Genomic DNA, 17,946 nt, shown 5'->3' with positions numbered 1-17,946 from the left:
TGGATGCTTAACCGACTCAACCACCCAGGCTCCCATGATGAATTTGTTTTTGTGAGAATATTTAGGGGCAGTGTTTCCATGTGTCAGTGTAGAACAACAGATGACAGAATTGCTAATCACAACTCTTCTTATGTACCATGTCAGGTGCCCTCAAACCCCCACCATATCTGGCATTCTCTGAATATAATTAGGAGTTGATTCTGTTAAATAATTTCCATGATACTAAGAATTCCTGTCTGCCTGGTTCACTGAAACTATACCTGATGCACATTTTTAAGTGCTCAAGTAATGTTATTTGAACGAATAAAGAATTAGCAAGAAGGCTATGATAGAATTAATAATGACCTTATTCAATGCATGTTTAGCATCCTGTGTTTCAGGGATTATGCAGGGCTCTTAAGTTTGTTGAATGACCAAGTGAAGTAGTGGTAATTTGGAAAAATAATACAAGCAATTGGGTACTTGGTGCTTTTTTGTCTGTATCTGTTATCAAATTTTTGTATTCCTGTTTGGGGAACTTTATATAGTAAATTTGACTTTACTTGGATAAAGCTTGTCAAAGACATTGTTCTCTGTTTCTTAGTTGTAGAATTATTTTGTAGTAGCAAGTTAATTACGGGTCTCAGTATACCAGAAATATATTGCATCTGTTAAGTTTCTTAACTACTATCTTTTTTATTTTCAAGCATTAACTCATTATAATTATTGAATAAAACTGTAGATTGTTTAAAGATACCTTTTACTCAAGGGGAGGTACCAGGCAGGTTGCTGTTACCGCTTCCGGTAACATTAATAAGTACAGTGGTGAACCTGTTGACTGCCAGATGGAGAGTTTGCTTAGACTTAGCACTGGTCAAGTCCACCAGTCCAGACAGCATGTATGCTATAATGTTATTTCTAATTATATATAAATGTAGACTTTTTCAAGACAGACTTTTGGTAGCTATGCTCAATAATGAGTATTTCCTTTTTTTTTTTTTTTTTTTTTTTGCAAAATTAAAAACAATTAAGCTGTCTTCTTGGGTTATTAAAAGATAGAAATGAAAGGGGATGAAAATAGCTATACTTTATTTAAAAGAATGCTGCAGAGGAAAAGCATTTGTGGGAAATGCACCTATGAGTAAATATGTAGACAAAACCATCTATACACAGATTTACTATAAATACAATATTTATTTTATTTGAACATACAATATCTGAAATAATGGATTCATTTTTTTTTTAAGAACACCAGAAGTTCCACCAGCACAGCCAAAACCTGGGGTTGCAGCTCCCCCAGAAGTAGCACCTGCTCCCAAATCTTGGGCCAGTAACAAGCAAGGTGGGCAAGGAGATGGTAAGTGGACATTAGCTGAGGAAACTGGCTAGGTTTGATGGTTACTGAACAGCCATGCAGGAGATACGGGGTGGATTATTATGTTTTGGCAGGGGTGGAGAACATTGTTGAAGGATATACTCTGGCCCTAAAAAGGGTCTTTTTTTCAGCTCTTGGGGTAGTTAAGTTTCAGTGCCAAAACCCATGTGTGAGCCAATGATAGGAATTTAAAAGGGAGTCTTTAAAATCCCCTCTGTCCCACATTGTTTTATCGTTGCCCTAGTACCTTTAGCTCTTTAAGGCATAAAAGGACCCAGACACTGTGTAGATTGCTATAAACCATATTCATCACCACGTGTGCCCCATTACCTCTTCTGTTTCAAACATGCTGCTCCCGATTCCATGGTAGAGAAGAGCTAGACAGTTTCCATAAAGCACAGTAACAGTAATATTCCCCCCACTTAGGAATGATGGACTCCCCGGAAAAATTTAAATTTTCCACTTGCAAACCAGGAAACATCTATAAAGCATTGTATGGAAAAACCTACCCAGGCCCTTAAACTAATACAATCAGATCTTTTAATTTATAGAAGTGTATAAATAGGCAAGCAGGCAGGTAGATAGATGGATGGATGGATGGGTGAATGGGTGACTAGGAAGGTTGCAACCAGTATCTCAGTTGTAAATTCAGTGAAGGCATTTTAGGCTCACAGTGAATAGTTGCAGTGTTTGTTTATATATTCTATTTCAGTAATATTATTTGAACTGATTCTTAGAGTTACTAGTAAAGGAATTTGACTTTTTGAAAATGTGAGGAGTCATAATGAAAGAGAAACAGGAGTGACACTGCTTACTCGCCTCGTCGTCTTTAATGAGTTCTGAACAGTGTCTGGCAGAATCTTTTCTTAAATTTTTATCTCCTCATGGCTGTTCATTAACTTTCCAAGGGATTCTAATTCTAAATAAACTTTAACGTTTTATGGATATAAACAGTCATCATTGAAAAGTGGAATAATTTATCAGAGAAAAGCAGAGAACTGTACCCTGGGAGGGTGTTTCCATTATCTTGAGTATAAGTGTTACACTTAATGTTTTAAAAAAATCTGTAGGAATCCAGGTGAATAGTCATTTTCAGCAAGAATTTCCCAGCCTACAGGCAGCTGGAGATCAGGAAAAAAAAGAAAAAGAAACGAATGATGACAACTATGGACCTGGACCCAGTTTACGTCCACCAAGTAAGAATACTTTCTATTTAATAAAAATGGTGAATGAGATTATATTTGTGTTTTATTTAATGATCTAATTTCCTGCCCAATATTATTGTTACATGTGACTTGCCTATTTTGAAAGACAGACAGTAACTGCTGTCATTCCGGTGTGGTTTTCACATACACAGCATTCGTAGAACTTAAGACCTCAAGTTTGGGGGTGGGGGTGGGGACAGAACTTAAGTTTGGAGATGTACATCTTGGGCCTCACACCCAACCCACTAAATCAAAAATCCGCATTTTAACAAGATGCCTGGATGAGTTCTTTGCACATTAATAATGGTCATTTTTACAGTAGTAAAAATTTTGGACCAACCTCCCTAATATGCACATATTTATTTATAAATTATATCCATTTATTTACTATTCTATTAACATTCAAGGATCCCTTGTTTTCTGAACTCAAACCAGAGAACCAAATAAATTTGGATAGTGAGAAATAGTTGTGTACATTATAAAGCAAAAGCTAAAAATAAAAATATAAAATCCTTGAGATTTTTAAATGAATTGTATTAGTTTCCGATTGTCATTACCAAATGTATCAAAGAATTCTGTATACATGGGGAGGTTTTTCTTTTCAGTGATGGTTACAAATCTATATTTCTGATAACCTGATATATTTCATATTTCTTATGGCTCATTTCTTGTCTGGTTGGGTAAATCATCTTATTTTTATTTTTAATTGCTGTTATGTAATTGATGCATTTCTATTAGAAATAGATGTGTTAGCTTTACTGTTTTCTTGTTCAGTTGATTTTCACCAGTTATCTGTTGCTGAATAATAAATCTGGCAGCTTGAAACCAGAAACTGAACTGGACTTAACTTCACACACTATCTGAGGGTCAGGAATCTGGGAGCTGCTTAGCCAGGAGTTCTAGCTCAGGACCTCTGTCAAGAAAGTTGCAGTGAAGCTATCATCTGATGCTGACTTGACGTGGCTACTGTCCCAAGCTCGCTCACGATGCCTCTTTTGTATGTGGGCTGCTAAGAGTGTTGCTTCCCCGGATAAAGACAGATGTGACTATTCCCACTCAGGATGGAAGCCCAGTTTTTAATAACTTAATCTCATAAGAGACACATCATCACTTTTGCTTTATTCTGTAGGTGACACAGATCAGTCCTGGTACACTGTCAGGGAGGACTACACAGGGTGTGAATACCAGGAGATAGAAATGCATTTTGGGCATCTTGGAGGCTACCTACCAAACACTGTAGTCACTGAGTTTGTTCCTTGGGCACATGTAACTAGCCATAGTAGACTAAAAACAAATTTGAGCATTACTGTAACTATAGAACTCCCCTTCCCTCAGGGCACCTCAGATCCAACAGTGATTTTAATCTCTATCTCACATATCTGTAAAGCTTAATAGAGAAGTTCTAATATTTTCTTCCCCATCCCCAGTATTTGCTTTTGATGGCACCTTCTGAGGTACATCTGCTCTGCTTTGGAAGCTACTGTTTTTGAATACTAAACACCTTGAAAGCATTAGGGCCTAGATTAGATTTTCACTGCTCTTTTCGTGTGTCTTGTTACTTTACTAAATTTAGAAGTGTGCTTATTTTGATTTCGCTGTGTTCCATTTTCAGGTTTTTTTCTTATTCCTTTTTTTTTTTTCCTTTTAATTTCGGTGCTGAATTCCAAAGTGTTGTTTGTTTCTTTGTTCTAATTGAATTTCTTATCTCTCTCCATACCAGATGTTGCTTGTTGGAGAGATGGTGGGAAGTCTGCTGGCTCACCTTTAACATCTGACCAAGATGAAAAGCCCTCTGGGCAGGATGAAAGCACAGCTGGAACATCAGAACAAAGTGACATCCTCAAAGTGGTGGAAAAGAGGATAGCTTGTGGCCCTCCACAGGCTAAACTGAACGGGCAGCAGCCTGCTCTGGCTTCCCAGTACAGGGCTATGATGCCTCCTTACGTAAGTATCGTCGAAGAAGCAGGCCATTAAATTAGAGGCTTTTGATCTGGGTTCCAAGGAGAGAATTAAAATGGGGGAAAGTTTTGGTTTTTATTTGCATTAACATCTAACTAAAATTTAGCGTTTTCCTTGATTTATGAATGCAGGAAATAAATCACAGAGGTATCAGGAGTACCTTAGTTTTTCTCGTTAATAGGGATCATAGGTATTTTCATGTCACATCATATTGTTTTGGATATAGCAAAATAATTATACTCAGCCACACTTAAAGGTAGTTAGTAGGGGCACCTGGGTGGCTCAGTCGGTTAAGCCTCTGGCTTCAGCTCAGGTCATGATCTCATGGTTAGGGAGATCGAGCCCCGCATCCAGCTGTGCCTTGATGCTGTGGAGCCTGTTTGGGATTCTCTTTCTCTCCCTCTCCACTCAAAATAAATAAATAAACTTAAAAAAAAAAATAAGTTATTAGACCACATGGGTAGACTCACTGGTTATGTAATGAATCGCATACATTACCATATCTCAGATTGGTTTTTTAAACATTGTAGTAACATTTTAGTATAATTGTTTTCTTTCATAGTACTCTGTTTTAGATAATACTTTTCAAACATTTCTATGAGAAGAAGTTCATAGGATTTATCAGACTGCCTACGGGGTTTGTCCATGGCACAAAAAAGTTAATATGTGCTTTGTTCTAAAGTTTTTATTGGTAAACATACTTTATTATTTTTTAACTTTTTATTATAGAATATTTTGAACATATGCAAAAACAAATAATAGTACAGTTACCCTCCCCCTTATTCCATACCTCCTGTCCATCTTAAGTATTTATCAACTTGTGGTCTGTTTCACCTATTTCCCACCACCTCAGATTACTGAAGCAAATTCCAGATACTTCATTTCATCTATGTGTATTATGTTGGATTTTAAAACAGAAAGACCAGGAGGAAAATCCACAATGGCACTATCACACCTAAAAAGAAAGTTTCTAAAAACATCGAGTCAGTGTTCTAATTTCCCTGATTATCTTATAATTACGATCTAGATAATATCTGTTCTTTGAAATTGGTTGATATTTTTCTTAGGAATCTTATTATCTTTGGTTACTTCTTATCCTCCCTCTCTTAAGATTTTTTTTTGGAGCTTATTTGTTACTATTTATTTGTTATCCTGTGGAGTTTTTATAGCCTGGATTCTGCCAATTCTATTTTTGTAGTTTTATTTAATATATACTTCTGATCCATATATTCCTATAAATTAAAATTTAGATTTGGTGCCTTTACACATTTGTTTGTTCTCAGCTTCCTATGAAATGTTATGGCAGTTTACATGTGCCCAAGTAAATAAACTAACATTTTTCAGGGGACCATTAGTCTCAAAAAGAATAATAGTCTGGTTCTTACATTTATTATTTTATATATATATATATACATACATATATATATGTATGTGTATATATATATGTATGTATGTATACATATATATATGTATGTGTATATATATGTATGTATGTATACATATATATATGTATGTGTATATATATATGTATGTATGTATATGTATGTATGTATATATATATATATATATATAATGTTTGTTTATTTTTGAGAGAGACAGCGCAAGCAGGGGAGGGGCGGAGAGAGAGGGAGACACAAAATCTGAAACAGGCTCCAGGCTCTGAGCTGTCAGCATAGAGCCCGATGCAGGGCTTGAACTCACAAACTACGAGATCATGACCAGAGCCGAAGTCGGACACTTAACCAACTGAGCCACCTAGGCGCCCTATACTTATTTTTATTATGACTTAATTTCTAAGTATTCCTGTGCTAAATATCCATATTTGTTCGTATTTTCTGATTCTTTGTATTATGTAACCATTCTAGGAATGTCTAAATACAATTGCTTGTTAAATTAGTTTTTAATTTGCATGCATGATAAAAATGAGTCTCATACGCTAACCTGGCCTTGAAAAATTATTTACACCAGGCTACTTGTCTCCTGTAGTTTGTAAATTCTGCTTCCAGAGACCCCTGAATTTTCCGGCGTGGGGGTAGAATGGGAGAAGGGAAAGTAAAAGGGGAGAGCATGTGGCCTTTGTGCCCAGTTTCATCAACCATTTTGTTTGAATAATGTCTTCCACTAATTAACAAAAACAAAAAGCTTTTAAAACCATAACTTTAGGGGTGCCTGGGTGGCTCAGTTGTTTGTGTCCCAACTTCAAATCAGGTCATCATCTCGCAGTTCGTGAGTTCAAGCCCCACATCAGGCTCTGTGCTTACAGCTTGGAGCGTGATTTGAGTTCTCTCTCTCTCTCTCTCTCTCTCTCTCTCTCTCTGCCCCTCCTTGCTTGTGCGTGCGCATGCTCGCTCCATCCCTCTCTCTCTCTCTCAAAAATAAATAAACATTAAAAATAATTACTATATATTGAGAATTTAAAGATTGTTTATACAATTAATTTTGTGGCAAGTACCTAAATTTTAAACATTTAATACCACATGAAATTAATCTCTATGCCTGACTAATTAGCAGAAGAGAGATCTAATAAAACTTTACCTATGAACATTTGCCTCCAGCAGTGTTTTCACTAACTTCAATACAGGATGATGTAACTGAAAATTCTCCAGAGTATTCCCCAGACAAAAAGCTTTCCATTTGAGCTTCAGCTGCTGTGCTTAACTTAATTAACTTTGTTCTAACCCTACTTAGAAATTTCTTCTTTGGACAACATGATCATATAAACATAGCCTTTCTTCAAGTACAAAGTAATTTCTGCACCTAACTTTTTTTTTTTTTAAGAAAAGCTAATATGTCTCAGAATATAGATTATATATTTTAAGGTAATACAGTCTGTTTGCCTGCCTCTCTCTTTATCTCTCTTTCTTCCTCTTTTCTTTCTTATAAATATTTTGACCTGGTTATAAGCACCCCTTGACATCTTATCTTCCTTTTCATATCATAAGATAAATCCCTCATGATGTGTCTTCATAATCTATCTTACAACTTTTCCTAAACTTAGCTTTCAAATCCAAGTTCCCATAGAGAGCATCATCTTTGGGCCTCAGTTTGTGATGACTATATAATAACTTGAATCAAAATTCACCTATGTCCTACCCATAGAAAATCTCCCAAGTAGCTCCCTACCCACCTCCTTCCTCACTCTCTTGGGTTGTGGATGATATTTTTATCTGAACGGAGTTTCCCTTTACCAAGAAATCGGCCTTCAATAAGTCTACTCCTCCATTGCAGTGAAGTCTCACATTGTTTCCTTTCAAATATTTCTACTTGGTTAAGGCTTTGCAATTCTCTGGGGTGCGTGCATGTTGTCTTTTTAGGTTTTTTGTGTCCGTATATAATTATTTATGTAATTTTGTTAATGGGATAACAGAAGCTCTTTGTAGGATATGTCCCTAGTTACTACCTTTATTTGTAAAGCCTTGGTGCAAGCAGTAGTCTTACAGATGGCTTATTGTTAAGAGTGAATGATGATTTATATACTAGCCAATAAAACTGATTTTTCACAGTATAGTTTATTTTAACCTTTCTTTCTATAAATTATAATCTCTGGTTTAGGTAGAGTGATCTTTATGTATATATACATATCTTTATGTACACACACATATATATATAACTTGGTTAAAAAATTTATCAATTTTGTTTCCTTCATACAGATGTTTCAGCAGTATCCGAGGATGGCTTATCCTCCTCTTCATGGTCCTCTGAGGTTTCCGCCTTCTTTATCTGAAACGAACAAGTAAGGCTATTAAATGATTAAAGTTGCCAAGGCACATACGCTCATTAAGATTTTCTGTAGTTTGAGTGAGTCGTGATGATTATTGATTCATTATTTTGATCTCACAGTACAATTTCCAGGAACAAATAATTGACCTTTATAAGACAGAACACAAATGCTTTATTCTTCTAAAACGTTAATTGACATAAGATTCTGAAAACTGGAAATCATCACAAAGATGTGACACTTACATTTATCCCTTTTTCTTTCCATGATATTAATGACCTCCCATTTTCTCCACCCCCTTTTTTTGCCAAGCGTAAGACTTGAGCATTTTTCTTATTGATGATTTTTCTTAAAATTCTTCATTTTGATATTAGTGTGTCTTAGACATATTATTCTTTAACATATTTACTGTGTTTTAAATATTTTTGGTGATAAAAAGCCCACTGTCTAATATTAAATACTTACAAAAAAACTGTATCAAATATTGTCCTAAATTTACATACATACATACATTAGAAATTTCTCATACACATGCCCAGTGCAAAATATTTTGTGTATATCATGGTGTGGAAAACATTAATGTTGAATTAAAATGAAATTCCAGTCTTTTCATATTTGCCTAATTTAGAAGCATTAAAACTTTGTATCCTTTCCCCTCATCACCTTTTGTTCATTAGAGGCCTTCGAGGAAGGGGCCCGCCTCCTTCATGGGCCTCTGAGCCTGAACGCCCCTCCATCCTTAGCGCATCAGAACTAAAGGAGCTTGATAAATTTGATAACCTTGATGCTGAAGCTGATGAAGGTTGGGCAGGTAAGAGGCAAAATTAATTAAGCATTTTTAGTTTTTAGATGTTTTTAAACAAGTCAGTCTAAGTTTTCTTTAATTTAATAGGTGCTCAGATGGAAGTAGATTATACAGAACAGCTGAATTTCAGCGATGACGATGAGCAAGGAAGTAGTAGCCCTAAAGAAAATAGCAGGTAAGCTGTTGTGATACCTTCCGCAAGCAACAGTATGAATTCGTTGATACAACATCCATTCACGCAGAGAGGCTTCATTAATAGGTATTTATTCTTTTTGTATAAGTTTTCTACATTCTACTCCAAGAATATACTGACTGGGAAGGTGACTAACAAGCCAAAAAATTTTTTTAAAGTACAGCTAATGAAGGAATTAAACTTTGATGTTTCTAAATAAAATACATATTTAGAAAAAAAGATGTTTAGTCCGAGGTACTTAGAAAGACAGCATCAGGGACCATTTCCAACTTGTTACTTGCTCGAACTGATTCATATTTCCAAAATTGGAGAAAAATAACTTGGATTACTACAGCTGCTTTAATCAAGTCTTTGATTTTTTTGTTTTTAATTTCAAGCAGCATTTCAGTTAAGACAATGAGAGCTTTTACTCTCTTCTCTAACATAGGGGCATCACAGTCAGAAGTATATGGGTTATGTAACATAAAAATCAGGCTCTTAAAATATAAGGAGCTTGCATGCACATATTGGTATAGTTTTTTAGCCATGGCATTATGATACACTCCTGTTTCATGATCAGTTGTGAGCTGCCTGGAACTTGTGATTTTAAAAAATGCCATAGTTTGACTTATCTCTTTCATTAAATCAGAGTAAACTAGAATACAGGTATTAATTAATTATAATATTTTTTGGTTACATTTATTTATTTTTTTTTTAATTTAAAAAAAAATGTTTATTTTGAGAGAGAGAGAGAGAGACATGGAGACACAGAATCTGAAGCAGGCTCCAGGCTCTGAGCTGTCAGCATAGAGCTGGACACAAGGCCCAGACTCACAGACTGAGAGATCATGACCTGAGCCAAAGTCGGACCCTTAACCAACTGAGCCACCCAGTCACCCCTGTTTGGTTGCATTTAGATGAGAGAGGCTTTTGGGGTGGAGGTGATAGAAAATGGTGGGATTATAATTCATTTGCCAGGTTATATTTCAAGTTGTATGTCCGTATTTGACAACTACTCTACTGTACTTTATACCTTGTGGTGATAAACTGGGCAAGCCCAGTTACTAACACATTAGAGATCTATTAAAGATACACGGTGTATGTTTACGGATTGAATGGATTAGCACCACCAGGTCACAAAATGATCTCATTCTTTGATATACTCCCCCTGTCTCACACTAAAACCATAGGAAACAGTCTTTTTTATATAGATAAAATGCTTTTACTTATGGTATAGTCTATCCACTTAACTTTTTTATTTCATCTGGATTTTTGATTCCTCAGTGAGGATCAAGGTTCAAAAGCCTCTGAAAACACTGAAAACCGAAAAGAAGCAGATGAAGCTTGCAACACTAAATCGTCTTCTCAGGTACCTGCCCAGCCGTCAATATCAAAAGGTCCCTACGGGAAGGGACCCTCATTTAATCAGGTGTGTTGAACTCAGGATCCTTGTCACTGCATATGCTTTGGTTGAATTAATCTTGTAATTATGAAGTTGAAAGAAGAATTAGGAAAAGGAAACTATATTTTGTCTTGAATAGTTTAGATCTAAACCATAATTTTTTTGCATCTTAACAGGAATTGTCAATATAGTAGCTAAAATTATCAAGTAGAAACTAAAGTTTAACTTTTTTTCCCTTATAACAGCTTGGCCGTATCAAAATGGAGGGATAAACTGTTTTTCCAAACTAACATTGCTAAGTGCTTTATGCTTTACTAAATACTTGGTAAATCCTAGTCAGTATTCATGTGAAATAGTATGCGGAATAGGGAAATAACACATAAGGAGTAGAGAATTCTATTAAGTGTGAGTCATTTTAAAGAACATTGTTCAAGGAAATATGTGGGTAAACAGATACACTTGATCCTACTTCGAGACATAGCAAAAAATGCATTGTAAGCTGGGAATAATAAAGGGCTGTCATCCAGAGAGTCACTTAACTCATAATGTACTCAGCATGTATTTGTTGAATTCATATGCAACCTATGGAGGATCTGGTCCCTTCAAGGAGGTAGAAGTAGGTAGTTAACAGTCTCTGTAAAACAAAGAGAAAAGACAGCAGACATTGGTTGCAATACAGTGTGATAAGTGGCATGACAGCGTACATAATGAGCTCTTAGAGAATTCTCTGGAAAAGATTTTGCAGAAGACTTGGTACTTGAAGTGAGAATTAGCCAGTAAACAAAGGGAAGAGAGACATTTCAAGCAATGGTAACATGTTCAGAGTAAAGGAGCATGAGAAAGCTTGGCACATTCTAGAAGTCCCCAGTAATTTGATACAGGAGAGGAGTTGGAGAGCTGTGTAACAGTTGATAAGTGTATGCTATACAAGGAAGCTTGAATTTTATTCTGCTTTAAATTAATTAGTTACAATTTTAATGTACATCCAACTTAGCATATAGTGCAACAGTGATTTTAGGAGTAGATTCCAGTGATTCATCCCCTGTGTATAACCAGTGCTCATCCCAACAGGTGTCTTTCTTAATGCCCCTTACCCATTTAGCCCATCCTCCTGAATTTGATTCTTAAGGCAGTGGTTAGCCATTGGGGAGTAAATTTGTGAATTCTTAAAAAGGATTTTTCAAGTTTTTTTTTGTTCTGTTTCTAATAAAATTCGTGTTTTGTGTGATTTTTAACTTACTGGCTTAACATGGAGAGTGATAGTTGTAAGAATAGAGGAATGTCATATACCATATCTTGATGTCTTGATGTTTTGTGTGTGTTTGTGACACTGATGCATGTATTAGCAAGTGAATAGTCTGTGTATCATATTTAGTTCTGATATGTTTTAGATGTTTCTTTTCTTTAGGTAAATCGCATACATTTAGTTTGTCATTAGGAAAAAAATTCAGAAAAAGAAAAGGGCTAACATAAATAAAGTGATAAAATTGGAGGCATACTTCATAGCCACATCACTTGTGGTAGAATTTTAGAATTTATACACTAAAATTCTTCTTTCTGCAAAGTTCATTTGAGGTTCTAATCATGTTAAAGTAGCAAAGTGATTTTATAGAATATAAAGTTATTTTGCAGTGAGTAGTGTATTTTTATTGAAAAAGAGAAAAGGATGAAAATGGCTTACTTTTTGCAATCTTGTAGTCCTGAAAAAATTGAGTATGTTCAGAAATATTTCCAGTAGATCTCTTTTATCTGATTAGTTTGTAATTGTCCTCATCTTTATAATAGGAACGTGGACCGTCTTCACACCTGCCGCCACCTCCAAAATTGCTTGCACAACAGGTAAATCTTAAACTCTTCTTAATGGTCTGTATGAATTATTTGATTTTACTTATTTTAATGGTAAGATTTCAGTGTTTGTTTCTTATGTATAAATTTCATGAAACAGTTACAGATTTTACCTTGTTAGCTCTCACGTATCTTCTTCCTCTTTTTTCCGCTACTCTTCATTCTCAACTAATAAGCATGCTCCTAATTTCACTAAGAAACGAGAAGCAACCATTTTCCCTTTTCAGTGCCCTTCCTGTCCTCACTACTAAGCACAGCCCTTCTACTTGTTCCCTTGATCCCCTCTTCTGTCACTTACTGGTGATATTGTCTCTCATCTTAAAAAAACTGTTAAGAAAATAACCCATCCTTTGACTCTCACTGCCCTCCATCTCCTTGTAGTTTCTACCCCATTTCCCTGTTTTCCTTCATGGCAAAACTGTCTTAGTGAGTAATTTACACTTAATATCTTCACTTTCTCATTAACCCTTAACAGTCAAGCTTTTTCATCTATCGCTGTACCTTTGAAACTATTATTATGAAGGTCGGTAATGATTTCCATCTTGCTGAATCCACTTCTCTTGTCTTCATTTTACTTAATCTCCGTAGCTCTTGGCAAGGTTAACCTCTCCGTCCTTCTTGAAAGACTTTTTTTTTTTTTTTTTTTTTTAACTTTTGAGCCATCAGACTATTTTGTTCTCTTCAATTTGTATTTCTTCTGGGCCTTTAGTACCTTTGGGTGTTGGAGGGTTAAGGGCTGTGTTGTCATTCCTTTCTCTAGCCATATCCTTTCCCTGGGGGATCTCATCTATGTGCTGGTGGTACTCAGATACATGTATCTATAGCCCTTAAAGCTCTACCCTAACTTTAAGAATCATGTATTTAGTGATCAATTCAGCATCACCACTTGGATTTCTGATAGGTATGTCCAAACTGTAACAACAGTAATAACACCTCCCACCCCCATATACACGTACGGCCCTGCTTCTTCCCTGGGCCTCCCATCTTAGGCAATGGCATTATCATTTACCCATTTGCTCAGGTTGAAACCTAGAAGTCACTCACAAATCGTCTTTTTTATCATACATCTAGCCTATATGTATCAGCAAATTATGGCATCCCTATCTTTGGAATATATTCCTACACTGAGTACTCACTACCGTCTGTTATATTTCATTTGAACTACCACAGTAGGTTCCTAATAGGTCTTATTTTCCACTCCTGTTGCCTGCTTACCTGCCACCCCCATCCTAAATTCTATAGTAGATATAATCCTTGAAAACTATATATGTTAGATCAGTGATTTCTTGCTTAGGTCCTTCCAGTGGTCTTTAAGGTCTCTGTCTACTCTCCTGATCTTACTTACTTTTCTCTCTGTTCTTGCCGCACACGGTTTATTGAAGCACCGAAAACATACATTTTATTTGCTGTTCCCTCTAACTAGAGGAATGTTTTCCAGAGGTTCTTCTTCTGACCAAAATCTTTGCTCAGGTGTGACCACTTCAGAGGCCTTCCGTGATCACCCTATGTGATAGGTGTATCTACCACAACCGTCACCATCATCTTCACCATTTTCCTTTGAACCACTGAATGCTCTTTATAGTATTTTTATATACACACAAGCTAAAACTAACCTCTAGAGGAAAATGTAGAAGAAAGTCTTTAAACTTGGACCAACAAAGATGGTCTTAGATAAGACGCAGGATGCATGAATTAGAAAGAAAAAAATAATGTCAGTTAGACTTTGAAAAACATCTCTAAGACAATGAAAAAATATGTCCTACAAAATATTAATAATACATTTGACCAAGAACGTGTACTGGGATATATTTAAAACAAAACAAAACCCTTTATAACTAATAATAAGACAAATAGCCCAACAAGATGATTCGAACGTTCACTTCACAAAACGAGATCTACAGATGGCCAATAACCACATGAAAAGATGTTCAGTTTTTTGTTTTTTTGTTTTTCTTTTTGAGAGCGAGTGTGCAAGCAGGAGAGGGGCAAAGGAGCAGAAAGAGAGACCGTCTTAAGTAAGAAGTCTCCACGCCCAACGCAGGGCTCAATCTTACAATCGTGAGATCATGACCTGAGCTGAAATCAAGAGTAGGATGCCTAACCACCTGAGCCACCCAGGCGCCTCAAGATGTTCAGTATCTTTTACCACCAGGGAAATGCAAATTAAAACCCCAGTGAGGGGCGCCTGGGTGGCTCAGTCGGTTAAGCAGCTGACTTCGGCTCAGGTCATGATCTCGCGGTCCGTGAGTTCGAGCCCCGCGTCGGGCTCTGTGCTGACAGCTCAGAGCCTGGAGCCTCTTTCAGATTCTGTGTCTCCCTCCCTCTGACCCTCCTCTGTTCATGCTCTGTCTCTGTCTCAAAAATAAATAAACGTTAAAAAAAAATTTTTTTTTTAAATAAAAAAAAACCCCAGTGAGATTTTATTATGGATCCAAAATTTAAAAGGCTGGTGACATGAAATGTCAGTGAGGGTGTAAAGCAGCTAGCACCCTCGTATGTTGCTGGCGGGGCTGTAAAATCTTGTAATCACTTTGAAAAACATTTTGACAGTGTCTTATGTAGTGAAACACATACATAACACATGACTCTGGCAGTTTCACTCCTTGGTATTTATCCAAGAGAAATGAAAGCACATACATTTACACAAAGACTTAGGCATGAATGTCCATAGCTGTTTATTCATAGTTAAAAAGCTAGAAGCAGTCCATGTGTCCGTCCCACATGAAGTGATGTGCCTATGATGGAATATTGTCCAGCAATAGAATGGACCACATTACTGATGGACACCTCAGAACTATCATCCTGAGCACAAGAAGCCAGGCACAAAAGAAAATATAACTTGATATATCCATATATATGAAACTCTAGGAAAGGTAAAACTGCTCTATGCTGCAAGAAGTAGACCAGTGGTTTTTTGGGGTCAGGGGCACTGTCCTGACAGAGGAGTGAAGAAATGTTCTCTTTTTTTTTTTTTAAGTGTTTGTTTTATTTTATTTATTTATTTTAATTTTTTAATGTTTGTTTATTTTTGAGAGAGCACAAGCAGGGGAGGGGCAGAGAGAGAGGGAGACGCAGAATCCGAAGCAGGCTCCAGGCTGTGAGTTGTCAGCACAGAGCCTGACGCGGGGTTCGAACTCACGAACTGTGAGATCATGACCTGAGCCGAAGTTGGACGCTCAACCCAGTGAGCCCCCCGAGGCGCCCCAGTGTTTATTTTTTAGAGTGTGTGTGTACAAGTAGGGGAGGGGCAGAGAGAGAGGGACAGAGGATCCGAAGCGGGCTCTATGCTGACAGCAAAGAGAGCCCAGTCAGTGTGAGACTCGAACACTTAAACTGTGAGATCATGACCTGAGCTGAAGTCGGACACTTAACCAACTGAACCACCCATGCACCCCAGAAATGCTGTGTGTCTTGATCGGGACAGTAGTTACACAAGTGTATCATTTGTCCCTACTCCTCCGACCTGCATTTAAAATATGTGCCTCACATTTTATGTGAATTCTATTTCAATGAAGTTGCTTTTTAAAAAATGATTGTTCTTTAAGTTTACTGCGTGAAGTAGGTACTTTTGTATAATTTTATGTTTGAAGCTCATCTCTGAGCTGGAGATGAAGTAACTAAACACCAGAAAGATAAAGTGGTTTGCCTAAGTCAGCACTGTTAGCAAATGATAGAGTCCGGATCGTATTTTTTTTATATAGCCCAGTGTTTTTGTTGTACCATTATTTTCTCGTTTGTGAGGATTCTGACTGGTTACATGGTTTTTAGGGTTTCTTTACCCTACTAGGTACTAAAATCAGTATTTTTAAGACAGTTTTTTTTTTAGCTCCTTAATATTTCAGACTTTCAGGTGCTCTTTTTATTTTGCTTATTTCTGCATAGTTGCTGGCAGTGACTGTAGTGGTTTTAGAACACATCGATTGAAACGTAAATCATTAAAACATAAAAATCTCTCACGGGATCTCCCACATTTCACTATGGGTTCTAGGTATGCGTTTCTAGATCTTTCAGTTTAAAGGTAGAAAATTCTATCTGTGCAGGCTGATTTCTAGGAATCTTCCCTCCTTTGACATGTCAGCAGTAGGGGGGTCTCCTCTTCTTCACCTAGCGTCTCTGGGTGTGTTTTTTCCCTGTAATGGTACCTTTATATTCTCAGGGCTCATGTGACACAGTTTTGCATCTTTATGGACTTTTCTCCCTCCTTAGGCATTCCATCTCTGACAGTTGGTGCTCTGAAAAGTGCTCACATTCTAAATTTCCTTTGTGTCTAAATTTAGATTTTGAAATTCATGTTGTGACAGCTTCTAATTTTATTCAACAAATTCTGAGTGAGCAGTAATGTCTGCCACAAGAAATAGGTGCATGCGCAATAAATGTTAGATGGCTAGATTAATTATTCTGGTCTTAGTTTGGGGAATTTTCTGAATTTAATATTTTTCCCATGTTGCTTCTTGTTTGCATTTTACTGTGCGTGTTTTATCAGGAATAGTTGTGACATTTTGTGGAGTTTTTCCTGCCCCCTTCATGTCAGAAGTCCAGTGTTGGTCGGAAATAGATTTGTCATATTCACCTGATAATTTATCATAATGTTGCAGCATCCTCCTCCAGACCGACAGGCAGTACCTGGAAGACCAGGCCCTTTCCCCCCCAAGCAGCAAGTACCGGATGAAGATGAAATATGGAAGCAAAGAAGAAGACAGCAGTCAGAACTTTCTGCCGCAGTGGAACGTGCTCGGAAACGGCGCGAAGAGGAAGAGCGAAGAATGGAAGAGCAAAGGAAGGCAGCGTGTGCAGAGAAACTGAAACGGTTGGATGAAAAGCTTGGCATAGTGGACAAACAGCCATCTCCAGAGGAGATTAGAGAAAGGGAGCGAGAAAAAGAAAGAGAGCGCGAGAAAGAACTTGAAAAAGAACAGGAACGGGAGCGAGAGAAGGAGAGGGAAAAAGAAAGGGAGAGGCAACAGGAGAAGGAGAAAGAACTGGAGAGAGAGCAGGAAAAACAGAGAGAAATGGAAAAGGAAAGAAAGCAAGAAAAAGAGAAAGAACTGGAACGGCAGCAGGAAAAGGAAAAAGAACTGCAAAAGATCAAGGAACAGGACAAAGAATGTGAGTCGGAGAAGAAAGAAAGGGAGAAAGTGGAGGAGAAAATCGAACACAAAGAACCTACTTTAGAACCTGTGGTAGAGAAACCAGAAAGTGAAAACACCTGTAGTAAAGGTATGCTAGTCTTGTTTGTTCTTATAGAAACTTACGAGGCTTCATATTACCTCTGGTGTGGATGTTTGTGTATTTTTTTTAAGTTTATTTATTTTGGAGACAGAATCCCAAGCAGACTCCACACTGTCAGCTCAGAGCCTGGCATGGGGCTTGAACTTATAAACATGGTCCGCAACTAAGAGTCAGATGTTTAACCACCTGAGCCACCCAGACACCCCTGTGTATTTTTAATACAGGTCTGTAATCCAGATGAGAGTGATTGAGTTTTT

General features: G+C 37.0%; 1 protein-coding gene across 12 annotated transcripts in view; it reads left to right on the top strand.

The window, feature by feature from the left end:
• The window catches only part of PRRC2C (proline rich coiled-coil 2C), a 95,299-nt gene that overhangs the window by 27,284 nt on the left and 50,069 nt on the right, over positions 1-17,946 (top strand). For 11 of the 12 annotated variants that reach the window (XM_053909289.1, XM_053909288.1, XM_053909287.1 and 8 more), the window contains exons 4-12: positions 1,227-1,336; positions 2,425-2,550; positions 4,280-4,503; positions 8,169-8,251; positions 8,914-9,047; positions 9,129-9,216; positions 10,498-10,642; positions 12,401-12,454; positions 17,056-17,677. In XM_053909289.1, the coding sequence (XP_053765264.1) occupies positions 1,227-1,336; positions 2,425-2,550; positions 4,280-4,503; positions 8,169-8,251; positions 8,914-9,047; positions 9,129-9,216; positions 10,498-10,642; positions 12,401-12,454; positions 17,056-17,677 (1,586 nt within the window). The remainder of the gene's footprint in view (positions 1-1,226; positions 1,337-2,424; positions 2,551-4,279; positions 4,504-8,168; positions 8,252-8,913; positions 9,048-9,128; positions 9,217-10,497; positions 10,643-12,400; positions 12,455-17,055; positions 17,678-17,946) is intronic. The other variant, XM_053909291.1, reaches the window with a different exon arrangement.

The sequence above is a fragment of the Panthera pardus genome, unplaced genomic scaffold (assembly GCF_024362965.1).
Source record: "Panthera pardus isolate Hobbes unplaced genomic scaffold, ASM2436296v1 HiC_scaffold_21, whole genome shotgun sequence".
In the NCBI taxonomy this organism is placed as follows: Eukaryota; Metazoa; Chordata; class Mammalia; order Carnivora; family Felidae; genus Panthera; species Panthera pardus.
The sequence above is the reverse complement of the archived record's forward strand: the minus strand, read 5'-3'. Positions and strand labels throughout refer to the sequence as shown.